General features: G+C 59.5%; 2 protein-coding genes across 5 annotated transcripts in view; one reads left to right on the top strand and one right to left on the bottom strand.

The window, feature by feature from the left end:
* SLC5A10 (solute carrier family 5 member 10) overlaps positions 1–14,711 on the bottom strand; it is a 56,328-nt gene that overhangs the window by 3,655 nt on the left and 37,962 nt on the right. For 2 of the 4 annotated variants that reach the window (XR_009537394.1, XM_060132904.1), the window contains exons 10-12: positions 10,547–10,696; positions 3,410–3,517; positions 1,125–1,275 (exon numbers count right to left, since the gene is read on the bottom strand). Coding sequence is in view for 3 of the 4 variants with exons in the window: in XM_060132904.1 (XP_059988887.1) it covers positions 1,125–1,275; positions 3,410–3,517; positions 10,547–10,696 (409 nt within the window). In the remaining variant the exon portion in view is untranslated. The remainder of the gene's footprint in view (positions 1–1,124; positions 1,276–3,409; positions 3,518–10,546; positions 10,697–14,711) is intronic. The other 2 variants (XM_060132905.1, XM_060132906.1) reach the window with 2 other exon arrangements.
* Positions 11,217–14,711, top strand: part of FAM83G (family with sequence similarity 83 member G) — a 30,926-nt gene continuing 27,431 nt past the window's right edge. The window contains exon 1 of the mRNA XM_060132903.1: positions 11,217–12,148. Coding sequence (XP_059988886.1) covers positions 11,627–12,148 — 522 coding nt within the window. The 5' untranslated portion in view covers positions 11,217–11,626. The remainder of the gene's footprint in view (positions 12,149–14,711) is intronic.

Genomic DNA, 14,711 nt, shown 5'->3' with positions numbered 1-14,711 from the left:
GGGGCTGGAGGGGCTCAGGGAGGAGCTGGTCCAGCAGGGGCTGGGAGGGGTGGTCCAGGTGCTGACACAGAAGCCGCCGGGGAGCCGAGGGAGAGGCTCCCTGTTCTGGACGAGGTCTGAGCTGCACCTGAGCTCACACCTGCCAGCCGGCGTGTCCCGACAGAGGCCGGCAGCTTTGCATCACGGGCTGACTGCCTGGAGCTCCAGGAGACCCCACCCTGAGGATGGGCGCCACAGGCTCCCGGCTGGAGGGGGCACTGCTGCCAAGCCCAGCACCAGAGGGCCGGGTCCCCCTCGACCGGCACAGTGGGGGCTGCATGGCTTGGAGGGAGACAGGCAGGGTGGGACTCCTGAGAGGGCATCGACTCCTCTTCATCCATCACCGAGTTTCACCCCTAAAGGACTCCCGGATACTCGACCAAGCTTGGGGATGGAGGGCTGTGCCAGGCACAACCCCCCTCCCCCCATGTGGAGGGGCATCGGGACACCAGTGGGACCGGCAAGGCCTACATGTGCTATGGGAGCGAGGCTATAGTTCCTGTGGGAGGCTTTGAAGGGAGGGGGCTCATTCCTTGGTCTCAGGTATCAGGGAGGGCTGCCTGGAGAGGTGCACTTGAGCAGAGTCTAGAAAGATCAGGTGAGTCATCAAGGTAATAAGGAGGGGACAAGTGGGGCTCGGAGGAAGTGGGCAGAAGCTCAGTGGGGCCAGGGGCACAGGGGCCAGAGGGACCGCTATGGTGTGGGTGTGGCTACACCTGAGTGCTGGCTCTGGCCCTCTCTGGGGCAGCTGGGAACCGTCATGGGGGCTAGGGGCTCAGACCTGGGGAAGGCAGACCTCTGCGTGGTTAGGGAAGGGGGCTCTCCCTGGCAGATTCCCTCAGAGATTCCGCTTGGGGTAAGAGATGCCTCCGAGATGGGGGTTGTGGCCGTGAAGGGGTGGCCAGGAGAGCGATGTGGAAGGTGGGAGGGGTAGAATGTTCTGGTCTCTTCTCTCCTCTCCTTCCTGGTGTCATCCTTTCTCCAACTGGCAAACTCCTACTCATCCCTTAAAGCCCAACTCTGCTGGGGCCTCATGGGTTGGTGGTGTGGCTGGGGAAGCCCTCCTCTCAGCCCCTCCCCCATACCGTCCCACCAGCAGCAGCTCCCGCTCCCTGGCACGGGGCCGCAGCCACTTCCAGATGTCCATGGTGAAGAGCGTGCTGCTGCTATTGAAGATGGAGGTCAGCGATGACATGAGAGCGGCCATCATCACAGCGATCATCATCCCCCGCAGGCCTGGGGGGACAGGGGCCGCTGTGACCCTGCCCGGGCCGCGCCCCCGCCCCCGGGAGCCCTCCTGCCCAGGCCCCGCCGTCTGACGCCCCTCCAAGTCCCTGCAAGTAGAGGCCCAGGAGGGAGGAGGTGCGGGGGTTGGAGGTGGTGGGAGAGAGACCCTGACATGGGAGGCTGGGGACAACGGCGGGGCTCCCGCGTCTGCTGCCTGAGCCTGCGGGCTGCTGGCAACGGGGATCTGTTCTCAGCCTTTTGCTTCTACAGAGCTTCCAGTTGACAGAGCACTTTCACACCCAGACTTCATTGGACGGTGAGGAGGTGGAAACTCAGAGAGGGGAAGAGAGTTGCCCAGGGATGCACAGCAGGCCAGCGGCAGAACTTAGGGGTAGGGCGGGGGAGTGAGGACAGCCTGGACGGGACCCTCAGCCTGGAGGCCCTGCCCTGGGCAGGGCCTAGGGGCCCAGGGCCTGGGGTTTCCTGCTACTTCCTGTGCGTGGCCACACTGTCTTGTTGGCTCTGTGAGAGAGGAGATGTGGTTGCCCAAAGAGGAGACAAAAGCCGCCTCGGTCATGGGCCGAAAACGAATAAGGGGCCCCCACCGAGGTGGGTGAGGCCCTGCTGTGCAAAGCCTGCCGGGGGTCGTGGGCTTGAGAGGGGCTGAGTGTGCAGAGGACTCAGTGATGTGTGGCTTCAGGCTGGTCGCCTCCCCTCTCTGGGCTTCAGTTGGAGTCTGTCTCCAAGGCTTCCTGTGCTTTTTCTTCAAGTGTCTAAGCACCTCCTCCACCTCTGCAGATTCCCTGTCCTCCACACCCCTTTCCCCCACCCCAGGATAAGCCACCTCCCCTGAGGGCTCAGACTTGCAGGTGCCATTGCTTGCCTGGCCCTGGTTCTGCGTCTGACCTGCTGTGTGACTTCCAGGCATCCCATGGCCCTCTCTGTTCACTTAGGCTGACTGAGATGGGGCCCAGAGGAAAGTGAGTTAAATCATGGTTTTCCTGCAGACATGTCTCCAACCTCCTTCCCTTGCTCAGGGAGGTGGATTAACTTGGGGCTTATTCTCCTCCCATTTCTCACACAGGGAGCTCAACGCCTGGAGAGGGGTTATGGCTCACACGGCTGGGTGTCAGCGAGCCCCCAGAACAGAAGGGGCAGATGAGGCACCGGGGTGGGAAGCCACCGTGCAGCCAAGCCCCGTGCCGGTCAGTTTCCCTGTGCGGCTGCGTTTAATCCCAGCAACCATGCTGAGGGGTGGCCCGGGACAAGTCACTTTCCTCTCTCTGTGCCTCAGTTTCCCCATCTGTAAAACGCAGCTAAGAACTCTGCCTCATAACCTTACATAAGAAGCAGTTTGTGGGCTTCCCTGGTGGCGCAGTGGTTGAGAGTCCGCCTGCCGATGCAGGGGGACACGGGTTCGTGCCCCGGTCCGGGAAGATCCCACGTGCCGCGGAGCGGCTGGGCCCGTGAGCCATGGCCGCTGAGCCTGCGTGTTGGAGCCTGTGCTCCGCAACGGGAGAGGCCATAACAGTGAGAGGCCCGCGTACCGCAAAAAAAAAAAAAAAAAAAGAAGCAGTTTGTGAAAGGGCCTAACACCCAGCAGGCCTGAAAGAGGAGACAGTGGCAGCCTTTCTGGAGGGACAGGCCAGCACTGGCTAAGAGGATGAGCCTTGGGGGCAGACCGCCCGAGTTCAGAACCCAGCTTTGCAGCTCACTTGCCACGTGACCTTGGCCAGGGCACCGTGGGTCTCAGTGTCCCCATCTCTAAAGTGGGGATGATGAGGGACTTCCCCGGTGGTCCAGTGGTTAAAACTCCACGCTTCCACTGCAGGAGGCGCGCACGGGTCTGATCCTTGGCCGGGGAGCTAAGACGCCACATGCCGTGCAGTGTGACAAAAAAAAAAAATTAAAGTGGGAATGAAGATCACAGCGCCCAGGGTTCCTGAGAAGAGGACGCGAGTTAGCCACATGTGAGGCCCCGGGCGCGGCACCTGGCGCACGGTGGGTGCCCTGTGTGTCTTCTATTATTGCTACTTTCCTCACGCTATGCTCATCCCACCTGGATGTCACACAGAGTCACGCTGGATCCAGAGTGGGCTCCACCGCCCCCAGGGCTCCTCCCCGGACCCCGCTGGAGTCTCACCTGTGGGCATCAGCTCCAGGACCAGCTTGGGGTAGGCGATGTTGGAGCAGCCGATCTCGGCCCCGCAGGCCCGCAGGCACTCAGAGGGCACCACACAGCCCACGTCATCTGCGCGAGAGGGATGCCTAGTGTCCCCCGCCCGCCCCTCGCCCGCCCTCCCTGGGGTGGGTGAGCCCCGGGCTGAGGACAGGAGCCTGGCCGCACCCGCTCTGTCACCATCTGCCACCAGCGGCTGCTCGGCCCTGGGCCTCAGTTTCCCAGCCTGGGTGACGAGGCGGGGGCCGGCCTCAGAGACTCCTCTGGCCCTTGACACCCTCTCCTCCGGCCTGCTGCCCATCCCATGACCCCAGCTCCCTGGCCCACACCAGGCCGGCTCCCCTGCAGGGCAGCCCCGCCCAGGTGAGGCGTCCGGTCTCCTTCCCCCCACCTCCTGCCCTCAGCCCTCCTCCCCAGAGGGGCAGGTGGAGGCCCCCCACCCGGGCTGACCCCTCAAACAAGAAGGGAGCCCAGAGCTCCGCACAAGACCCTCCAGACTCCCAGCTCCTCGGGCCGGTCTCCTTCCCTGCCTCTCTCCCCGCACCCCAGCCTCCTCCCACCCGAGCCTTTGTGCTGGGTGCTGCTCTCCCAGGCCCTCCCAGGGGCGGCTCAGAAGTCATCGCCTCCATCTGAAATAACCCCCCTCCCCCCTGACCCCCTCCCCCCTCATCGCTCATTTTCAGCACTTCCCCTCCACTGGACAACTGGGGCTGTCGGCATGGGAGGTGGTTCTGCTGCAGACCCTCCCCCGTGGCGGGGGCAGCGCCCACTGCTCGCCCTCTGAGTGAACGAGGATTGAGTGGATGGCCCAGACCTGGCCTGAATCCGAAATCCCAGACTCCCCACCAGCTGCTGGAGCCTGACCCTGTTCAGGGCCTGCCGGAGGGGGGCCTGGCTCCCGAGAGCGGGCGGAGGTAACAGACAGGGTCGACCCACGTGCTGTTGTTCCTCTGGGAAGCACTCCTTAAACACCTTTGGCCCCTGCCCCCTGGGTTCTCAGCAGGGCCCGCAGAGGAATGCACAGAGCAAGCAAACACAGAGACACAGAGATGCGATTACGGGGAAAGTTCAGAAACAGCGGCCGCCGCTCAGCCGCGCGGGCACAGGGGCCTGTTTGGGGGGTAACGTTTCCACGCGTGGGCATTGATGTTTCCGTGACTTGGAGCCCCTGCGCGGACCAGGCACTCCTGGGTTAACGCCGCTCCTTAGATGCCCAACCCACCGTCGAGGGTCTCAGGCCCCCTCCCCAGGGCCAGACGGGCTGGAGCGGCATCATCCCCTCCCCCATGACCCGCGTCCCCGAGTGCCAGGCTTCCAGGGCATCTGCCCCGCCAGGCCCCCACCCCGGCACCTCCGGCTCAGTGTGTCCCACTGTCCTCCCTCCTGCCACAAGGTGGGCACCAGCTCCTCACGGCCTCCCTTCCATCCTCTCCATCCTTCCAAAGTCACTGCTTTGCTCACATCACTTACTTCTCAGGAACCCCCTCCCCGCCATGACATTCGAGGCCCTGGACAACTGGTCCCAGGTCCTGTCATCCCAGCACCGCGCACTGGCCACCCCGACCTGCTTGCAGCTCTTCACACACGCCCAGCATGCTGATGCCTCTGTGCCTTTGCAGATGCAGTCTCCTCCTGCTGCTCTGTCCCTACCCTCGCTCACCTCCCTCTTCATGGCCTGCTGCGAAGGGCTTGCTCTCCGAAGCCTTCCACAGCTCGTCCCCACCCGCTAAGGCAGAGTAGCTTCCTCCCAAGGGCTCTTAAAGCCCAGGGTTGAATCACAATTGTTTGTTTGCATATTTTACGCCCTCCACCAGACTGGGAGCTCCGCAAGGTGGACACTGGCTTTGAATCATCTCCTCTCCCAGGTATCTCCCTGTCCAGGGCTGGGCTCAAAGGAGATGCTCTGTGAACAGTTGTAAATGAATGAAAGAGTAAACAAGTGAATGGTTGGGAACAAGGGGAAAGGCACAGAAGGAGAGGGGGAAAGGCACAGAAGGAAAGGAGGAAAGGGAGAAAGGACCCCACAAAGAGCTATGGAGGAGTTCAGGCACTGTTTGATCCAGCTGCCCTACCCTACCACCTCCCACCCACAGCTACGCATATGAGAGAACTCAGGAGCCGAAAGGGCATAGCTTTCCTAGGACACGTAGTCAGACCCGGGACAGAGCCTGGGGTCCCACGGTGGGACTCTGGGGCCACTGGGGTTCAGGTGGGGGCAGGTGACAGGTCCCTCGTGACAGGTTCTGGGCTTGGACTGGCTGGCTCTGGCACCGGGAGGACCCAGCCCTCCTGGGAGGGACGGGTGATGCGTCACGGCCACATGATGGCTCAGAAAGGCCAAGTCAGGAGATTCTGCCTGGTTTATTCGGCCGGTTGCAGCCCATTCCAGGCTGCCAGGACGGGGCCTTGCCTCCGGCGCCTCGGGCTTGCCTGCCTAAGCAGCAAGTAAGAACCACCTCTCCTTTGTGACAGCAGCAGAGGTGCTGCCACCTACACAAAGTGCCCCATTTGTGCCAACTCAGGAGTGAGCAGCCCCAGGCCAGGGGCCTGGCCTTGCCTGAGTACCGGATTCCACGGGCCTGGGAGCTCCCCGCTGGGCTCCACCTTGACATCAGCACCCCTACCCAGCCGGGGCCCACGCCAGAAGCCTGAGGGCTGCCTCTCTCCTTGCCCCCCACGTCCTCCCTCTCTGCGGCCAATGCCAAGTCCAGCCACTGGGCTTGGGGACCAGGGGAGCTGCACCACCTCCCCCCTCTAACCCACCTCCCCTAAAACCGTGACTCTGCCCACTATCCTCCCTGCTCACAGCCTCCTGTGGCCTCCATCCCCTGCAGGAGGGATCAGGGGACTCTAACTGTGCACTACAGCCTCTGCCCACTTGGCCACCTGGACCACTGCCAAAACTTCACCCTCAACTCTGGGCCTCTGTACCCTCTCCCTGGAACACCCTTCTCAAACCCAGGGAGCTCATACTGATTCCTCCCAGCTCGTTGCGGATGTCTGGGCTCTACAGGCTTTGAGGAAACACCCTCCACGGCACCAATAACTCTGTGACTTGTGTCCTTCCTGCCTCTCGATAGACTGTGACCATGAGGCCCATGGAGAAGCCCGGACTCCAACAGCGCACAGCACAAGCCAATGGGTGGCAGGTTCTGCCTGTGTTTGTTGACTGACTAAATGACCCTCTTCCAAGCTGGTCACTGGACACACCACCCCGAGGGGTAATCAAGGTAACCACTCCCAAGCAAGCCTGGTTTATCCCTGGGAGCCAGTTCAGATGCTGATATCACAGGAGGGAGCACACAGACCTGGCTCTGAGTCCAGTTCTCCCAATCCCTTACTATGTGATCCTGGGTATTTATTCTCTGGGGCTATATCTTTCTCTGTAAAACCCTTCTGGGGACATCCATAGGCCAACAAGTCAACTTCAATCTAAATTTCATACCTTACACAAAAAAATTAACTCAAAATAGATCACAGATTTAAATGTAAAACTATCAGACTTCTAGGAAAAAAGTAGGAGGATATCTTCAGAACCTAGGGCAAGGTGAAGAGTTTTTAGACTTAACGTCAAAAGCGTAATCCCTTAAATGGGAACTTGATAAAATAGAGCTCATCAAAACTAAAGCTTTGGGACTTCCCTGGTGGTCCAGTGGGTAAGACTCCACACCCCCAATGCAGGGGGCCCAGGTTCGATCCCTGGTCGGGGACCTAGATCCCCCATGCATGCCGCAACTAAGAGCTCACATGCAACTGAGAAGTCCGCATGCTTCAACTAAAAGATCCCGTGTGCCGCAACTAAGACCCAGCACAGCCAAAATATAAATACATAAATAAATACTTATTTAAAAAAACAACAACTAAAGCTTTTGCTCTGCATAAAACACCTGTGGGAAGGATGAAAAGAAAAGCTGCAGAAACAAATTCAGTAAAGTCGCAGCAAACAAGATCCATACATAAAACCGGCTGTGTTTCTGTACACTAACAATGAACTACCAGAAAAAGGAATTAAGAAAACAAGCCCATTTACAGTAGCATAAAAAAGAATAAAATACCTAGGAAAAAACTTAACCCAAGGAGGTGAAAGGTTTGTATGCTGAAAACTGTACGATGCTGAAAGAAATTGAAGAAGACACAAAAAAATGGAAAGGTATTCCATGCTCATGGATTAGCAGAATTAATATTGTTAAAACGTCCAAAGTGATCTACAGATTCAGTGCGATCGCTATCAAAATACCAATGAGGGCTTCCCTGGTGGCGCAGTGGTTGAGAGTCCGCCTGCCGATGCAGGGGACAACGGGTTCGTGCCCCGGTCCGGGAGGATCCCGCATGCCACAGAGTGGCTGGGCCCGTGAGCCATGGCCGCTGAGCCTGCGCGTCCGGAGCCTGTGCTCCGCAATGGGAGAGGCCACAGCAGTGAGAGGCCCGCGTACCGCAAAAAAACAAAAAAACCAAAAAAACCCCAACGGTATTTTTCACAGAGGTAGCAAAAACCATCCTAAAATATTTGTATGGAGCCATAAGAGATCCTGAGTAGCCATAAAAGATCCGGGACCTTAAGAAAGAAAAACAAAGCTGGAGGCATCACACTCCCTGATTTCAAACCAAATCACAAAGCTATAGTAATCAAAATAGTGTGGTATTGGCACAAAAACAGACACACAGATCAATGGAACAGAACAGAAATAAACCCCTCGCATATATGGTCAACTGATTTACGACAAAGGAGCCAAGAATATACAATGCGGAAAGGACAGTCTCTGCAACAAATGGGTGTTGGGAAAACTGGACAGCCACAGGCAAAAGAATGAAACTGGACCCCTATCTCACACCACATGCAGAAATCAACTCAAAATGGCTTAAAGATTTGAAAAAAGACCAGGAACTGTGAAACACCTAGAAGAAAATATAGGTGGTAGCTCCTTGACATCAGTCTTGGCAATGATTCTTTTGGATTTGACACTAAAAGCAAATGCAAAGAAAGCCAAAAACAAACAAAAAACCCCCAAAACAAACAAGTAAAAAACAAGTGGGACTTCATCAAACTGAAAAGTTTCTGCACATCAAACGAAACAATCAACAAAATGAAAAGGCAACATACAGAATGGGAGAAAATATTTGCGAATTGTGTGTCTGATAAAAGGTTAATATCCAGAATATGTAAAGAACTCATACAACTCAATAGCAAAAACAAAAACCCACAAACAGACCCCAGAAATCTGATTTAAAGATGGGCAGAGGAACTGAACAGACATTTTTTCCAAAGGAGACGTACAAATGGCCAACAGGTACATGAAAAATACTTGTACAACATCACTAATCATCAGGGAAATCATCACACCTGCAAGAATGGCTACTATCAAAAAGACAAGAGATAACAAGAGTTGGCCAGGATGTGCAGAAAAGGAAACACTTGTACATGGTTGGTGGGAGTGTAAATGGGTGCAGCTACTATGGAAACAGCATGGAGGTTCCTTAAAAAATTATAAATAGAACTACCATATGATCCAGCAATCTAGGTTACATATTTTAAGGAAATGAAATCACCACCTCAAAGAGATAATCTGCACTCCTGTTCACTGCAGCATTATTCACTATAGCCAAGATACGGAAACAATCGAAATGTCCTTCAGTACTTATAATACACGGATAAAGAAACTGTGACGTTTACATATATAAGAAAATATCATTCAGCCATGAGAAGGAAAGCCATCCCGCCATTTGCAACAACGTGGATGGACCTCGAGGGTGTTATGCTAAGTGAAATAAGTCAGAGAAAGATAAATACTGTATGATATCCCTTATATGTGGAAGCTAAAAATGCCAAACTCGTAGAAACAGAGACTAGAGTACCATGGAGTACCAGGCAGCAACAGAAAGGAATACAGCCATACACACCAACCTGGATGAATCACCAGAGAACAGATCGGTGGCGGCCAGGGTTAGGGATGGAGGTGTGGGTTTGGCTGTAGAGGGACAGCTCTGCGTCTTGATTGTGATAGTGGTTACACAAACGTACACATGTGATAAGGTTGCACACATCTACACACACGCACAGAAACAAGCACACGTAAACTGGGGGAATCTGAACGAGATTTCTGGCTGTGGTATTACTACGCTATGGTTATGCAAGATGACACCATTGGGGGAAACTGGGTGAAGGGTGCGTGCAAGCTCTCTGTTGGTTTTTTTTAACAGCTTCCTGTGAATCTATAATTTTGGGCAGGCAGCTGGAGGGCTGGAGGCCCTTCAGCCCTGAGAGCCAGGACTCCCTTCATGAGCCCCAGGGCCTCCGTGCAGGGGAAGAAAAAAAGGAGAAGCTGAGGCCAGAGAAGGTCTTGTCTAGATCCCCAGTGGCAGAAGCTGTAAGTCGGGCTTCAGGACTCCCAGGGCAGTGCTTGGCCCTGGGACCACCTTCCTCCCCCTTCTGACCATGTGCAGGGGCGGGGGCGGGGGGATGCAGGTGTGTGTGCATGTACCTGGGAGGGGCTGGGGGCACTATGTTCAGACACATTGTGAAGCCCCCGGGCCAGGGTGGAGTGCAGGACTAGAGGGGTCAGCGATGGGGACCACAGGCATGCGGGGGCTGGGACACCGCATCACTGCTCGAGGCAGCAGACCCAGGGAAGACGCTGACAGGCAGGTGGATGGTGGTGAAGGTCCTGGGGGAGGGGGGTTCATGGGCCCAGGCCCAGTGACATCAACAGCTGGCCCCCGGCAGCAAGAGCAGTGTCCTCGGGGCCCCAATCCCAGGTGAGCACGAAGCAGCTCCAGGCAGGGCAGGCGAGGTGACGGTGGTGGCAGGACTGGGCCAGGTGCCTGGCTGGCTGCCCGCGGCATGCAGCGGAATGCGGGCCGTTGTCAGGCCAGGTTTCGAGGGCTTTGCTGTCCCCACCCTGGCAGCCTTCTTTTAGATGTGGTCCCCATACACCCCCAGAACCGGGGTCCCAAGCCCCAGGACGCAGGGCAGAGGGCTGGACCTGACCCCAGCGCACAGCCGCCCTCTGAGGCCCTCCCTGCCCCCGGGTTCATCATGCGGGACCAGTCCTGGGTGGGCGGGGCTCCCACAAGGGAGCGGGGCTGGGACCTAGAACTGGGTACCTGCTCCATCCACACCAGGCTCTTTGCAGGCTCCTGAGGTCGGGTCAGACCTGCCCCACCTCTGCCTTGGTGGCTCCCAGCACGGTCCCGACCCTACTTCCGCAACTGGACAGCTGAGCATCTGCATGGACTTCCGTCCCACCTGGGAAACTGGACACAGTTAGGGTGGGACCAGGGTTACCAACAGGCTGGGGGCTGGGTGTGCTAAGGCCGTTGACTGCTGTGTGTCCTCAGGAAGAACACTGCCCCTGTCTGGGCTGCAATGTTCCAGGAGCTCTTGGACTTGGGTCCCTGAGCCGTTCAGAATTCGGCTACCTGGGGCTGGTGGCAGCGGAGGAGACAGACACACACCGCCCAACGTCTGTCGCGGGTAGGGGTGAATCGGTTTCCGGCTCCGCCCCCGGTCTCACGTCACCGCAGGTGGCGGCAGCGGGGTGGGCGAGGCGGCACTGAGTCACAGGCCGCCTGTGCACCCGCTCCGCCCGCGCCGCCCGGTAAGCGAGACCTGGCCCGCGCCCCCGACCCCGGGCCCCCCGGCGACCCGCCCGCCGGCGCGCTGCCCCGAGCCTCCTCCGCACAGGCCCCTCGGGCTGCCGATCGCGGGCCCGGGGGCTTTCGAGACCCCATCCCATTCCGGAAGCCCTCGGGATGCGGGGCGCCGCCGAGCAGGGCCAGAGATCGTCGGAGAGCGGACGACCTCCTGCCCCTCTAGGAAACTTCTGGGAAGTCCCCTTCCTGGCCTAGTTCCCCCCAGAGGTCGCCCTGGACCTTTGGCAGCTCCAGAAATCCTCTGGGACGCCGGCCCCCGTCCCCTGCAGGTTCCGGCACCCGGGGCGGGAGGCGTGCCGCCCACACACACCCCCCGCCGGCCCCTCCTCCGCGCGGCCGCCCCTCCGCGGCCCCGCCTGCGCTCTGACCCGACCCTGCAGCCCGCCCCTCCCGCAGGCTCCCGGGTGCAGAGGATCGGCGGCGGCGGCGGCGGCGGTGGCGGCGAGACGCCCCAGAACGCGCTGCGCCAGGCCGGCGACCGGGCTCCAGACCTGCTGAGCGTGCGTCCAGCCCGCGGCAGAGGCTCCCGCCATGGCCTTCTCCCAGGTGCAGTGCTTGGACGACAGCCACGTCAACTGGCGCTCCAGCGAGGCCAAACCCGAGTTCTTCTACAGCGAGGGGCAGCGGCTGGCGCTGGAGGCCCTGGTGGCCCGCGGCCCCGACGCCTTCTATGAGGTGCTGAAGCGGGAGAACATCCGCGACTTCCTCTCGGAGCTGGAGCTCAGGCGCATCGTGGAGACCATTGAGGTGTATGACCCCGGCTCCGAGGACCCCCGGGCCAGCGGCCAGCCCCGGGGGCCCGAGGACGGCGAGCTCGGTGACGGCGAGGAGGGCAGCGGGGAAGAGGGGGCCCGCACCGAGGCCGAGACGCTGCCCTCGCTGGAGTACTGGCCCCAGAAGTCTGACCGCTCCATCCCAAAGCTGGACCTGGGCTGGCCGGACACCATCGCCTACCGGGGTGTGACCCGGGCCAGCGTCTACATGCAGCCCCCCATCGACGGGCAGGCCCACATCAAGGAGGTGGTGCGCAAGATGGTCAGCCAGGCCCAGAAGGTGAGCCAGCGCGAGTCCCCGGAGAGGACGCGGCAGCCTCGCCGGCGCCGAGCACACTCTCACTCAGAGCCCAGCCTGGTCTGTTGGCTGCCTCCCCTCCTGCCTTCACGGGGCTCCTTGGTTTCTTTGCAGAGGGGTAGGGCCCCTGGGTCCTCTGAAAGGTGACAGCGGCCGCCCCATCTCAAAGGGCCTTTGTGCATTGTTGGGGGCTGTTGCTGACTTCCCCAGACCTGGCGAGCAGGTTCCCCAGACGAAGGTGCTGCGATGGGGTGGGGCAGGGAAGGTCACGCGGCTTTCTCTCAGTGCCCCTCGGGATGGCTCTGATTCACACCTGAGAAGCAGGAGGCTCCCAGGCCCACGCGCCTGCATGCCGGGAGCTTTCTGGCGATGCTTTTGTGGGGTGGCGGAGAGAGGCTGGGGCCGGAGGTAGGCATGGAGACTAAGAGGTAGCCTGAGTCCGTCTGAGGCTGGCTTGGAGATCCAAGTTCAAGCGCGCCTGCTTCCTGGCCACGCTGGGTGACCCTCCCTGAGCCTCTCGGTGAGCTTTGCAATGGCAGAACCTTTCCAGGCTGGGACGTGAGGGATGGCGATGGTGCAGACCTCAGGGGTGGGAGCGGAGCGAGTCCAGATGAGGGTCGTTTGCCTGGACTGGAGGAACCTCAAGCGTCGTCCGGGCCTCCCCGGGAGCGCCCTGCCGAGCCGTGCAGTTTGCCGGCACACCGACACGCCTTCTGAGAAGGGGTCTCGCCCCTGGCAGCCGCCCAGGCCTCGGCTGGTGAGCCAGTGCGTCTTCACGCTTCCGTGGTTTCAGAGCACGTTCTGAGATGACTGATAAGGCCTGCCTCGTGAGCTGTGCCGAGGACGCTTCTGAAGCCAGGTCTGGGCTCAGGAGAGAGCACTGAGTGCTCAGCAGTTCTGTCCTGGCCTTGGCTTGTGGGACGAGGTACTTTCAGCAGAGTTTAACACTTTCAGTCTTCTAGGTCTGCTCAAGACCCAAACGGTGGCTTTGGGGACCGTCCTGGAGGACAGACAGGGGCCAGGGGAGCTCTTGGGCACAGAGAACAGAAGTGGGTAGGAGCTGACAAGGTGGCCATGGCTTAAGTTTCCAGAAGGGTGGAGTCCCGTCCCCCGAAGGGCCTGGCCGGGTCGGACAGCCTGTGCTGGGGAGCCTGGCCCTTGGCCTGGTCCCAGGCAGCTCTGGGGCTTCGGGTTTCTGGTCTGTGAAATGGAGGTGGCGAGGATGAAAGCTGTGAGGATGGAGTCCGGTGACTGAGTGAGAAAGAGGTGGAGGAAGGGGGGGAGGGGCCTTCACCGTTTTCAGGCTGAATAACCCACACCACTCCTGCTGTGGGGTAGGAGGGCGCTGCTGACGTGGGCGCCTGGCTGGAGGTCATGGGACCCAGTCCCCCGGGAGGGCCTGTTGGGATCCCATTACCCAGCCTCCTCTCCCTTTTTAAAACTGGGGAAGTTGAGGCCCTGGGTGGGGACTTGACCTGCGGTGCCCGGGCTCCTCCCGGCCCCCCATGGCCCTGCTCCCCACCAGGAGTAGGACAGAGGCAGATCCCAGATCCCAGACGGCACAGGAACAGCTGGAGAGTCTAATCTCCCCCAGACAGAAAGACAGACGGCCTGGCCCAGTGATGGGGCCAGATAGGGGAGCCTGGGGCCATGCTGGGCACCGGGGCCTCCTCCCTACGTCTCTCGTCTCTATGGCCGGAGCTGAGACCCAGCCACCCCATGCAGTCCCATGTCCCCCCGTAACTTAATATGCTCCCCACAAAAGCCCCCCAAGATTATCAGCATCACCTGTGTAAGGTGACAGCCAGGAGGAAGTCCATCCCAGGTCTGAACCCCGGTCTGTGTGGTCCCAGTTGGTGCTGTCCTGCAGCCCCCAACAGGTGGGACAGGTGGGCATTGCCCCCTGCTTTCATCCCTCCTAGAGGGAGGCTCACTGATGCCACCCCTGCCCCCACGCTCAGACAGCAGGGGGGTGCCCAACAGGAGGGGCCTCAGAGGCCAAGTGCCTCCTCTCAGACGGGGACACCAAGGGCGGAGGACGGGGATTTGTTCACATCTGTCCCCTGCTTTCCAGCCTGCATCCTCCCTGCCATGTCCACCCTGGGGCCCATGGCCAGTGTGGGGTGGGTGTGTGTGTACGGGCTGCCCTGATAACCGGAGATGCTGTTTATTGAGTGCCGGGCACTATATAATCTCGTGTAGCGCCATCTGTTCCATTTTTAAGATGTAGTAACTGAGGCCGCACTGGTTAACCCCTGCCAAGGTCACCTGGTTAGCTCTTGGGTGGAGGAGTGGGGAGGGACCAGACCTGTGTTGTCCTCAGACTCTAGGACAGGTCCCCTGCCTGTCCTGCCCTGGCCTTGGCAGGATGCAGTGAGAGGCAGGGCAGGGAGGGGCAGCTCATCCAAGCTGCCTGCAACCCTCCCATCTCCCCTGCTCTGCCGCTTCCCAGGCTCCCAGGGGCCGGGCTGTGACGCTGATGGATGCTGACAGGGTGTTTTGCCTGGGCTGCCCGCCTGTCTGCCGGGAGCTCTCCCTACCTTAT

This window comes from Lagenorhynchus albirostris, chromosome 20, assembly GCF_949774975.1.
Source record: "Lagenorhynchus albirostris chromosome 20, mLagAlb1.1, whole genome shotgun sequence".
Taxonomy (NCBI): domain Eukaryota; kingdom Metazoa; phylum Chordata; class Mammalia; order Artiodactyla; family Delphinidae; genus Lagenorhynchus; species Lagenorhynchus albirostris.
The sequence above is the reverse complement of the archived record's forward strand: the minus strand, read 5'-3'. Positions and strand labels throughout refer to the sequence as shown.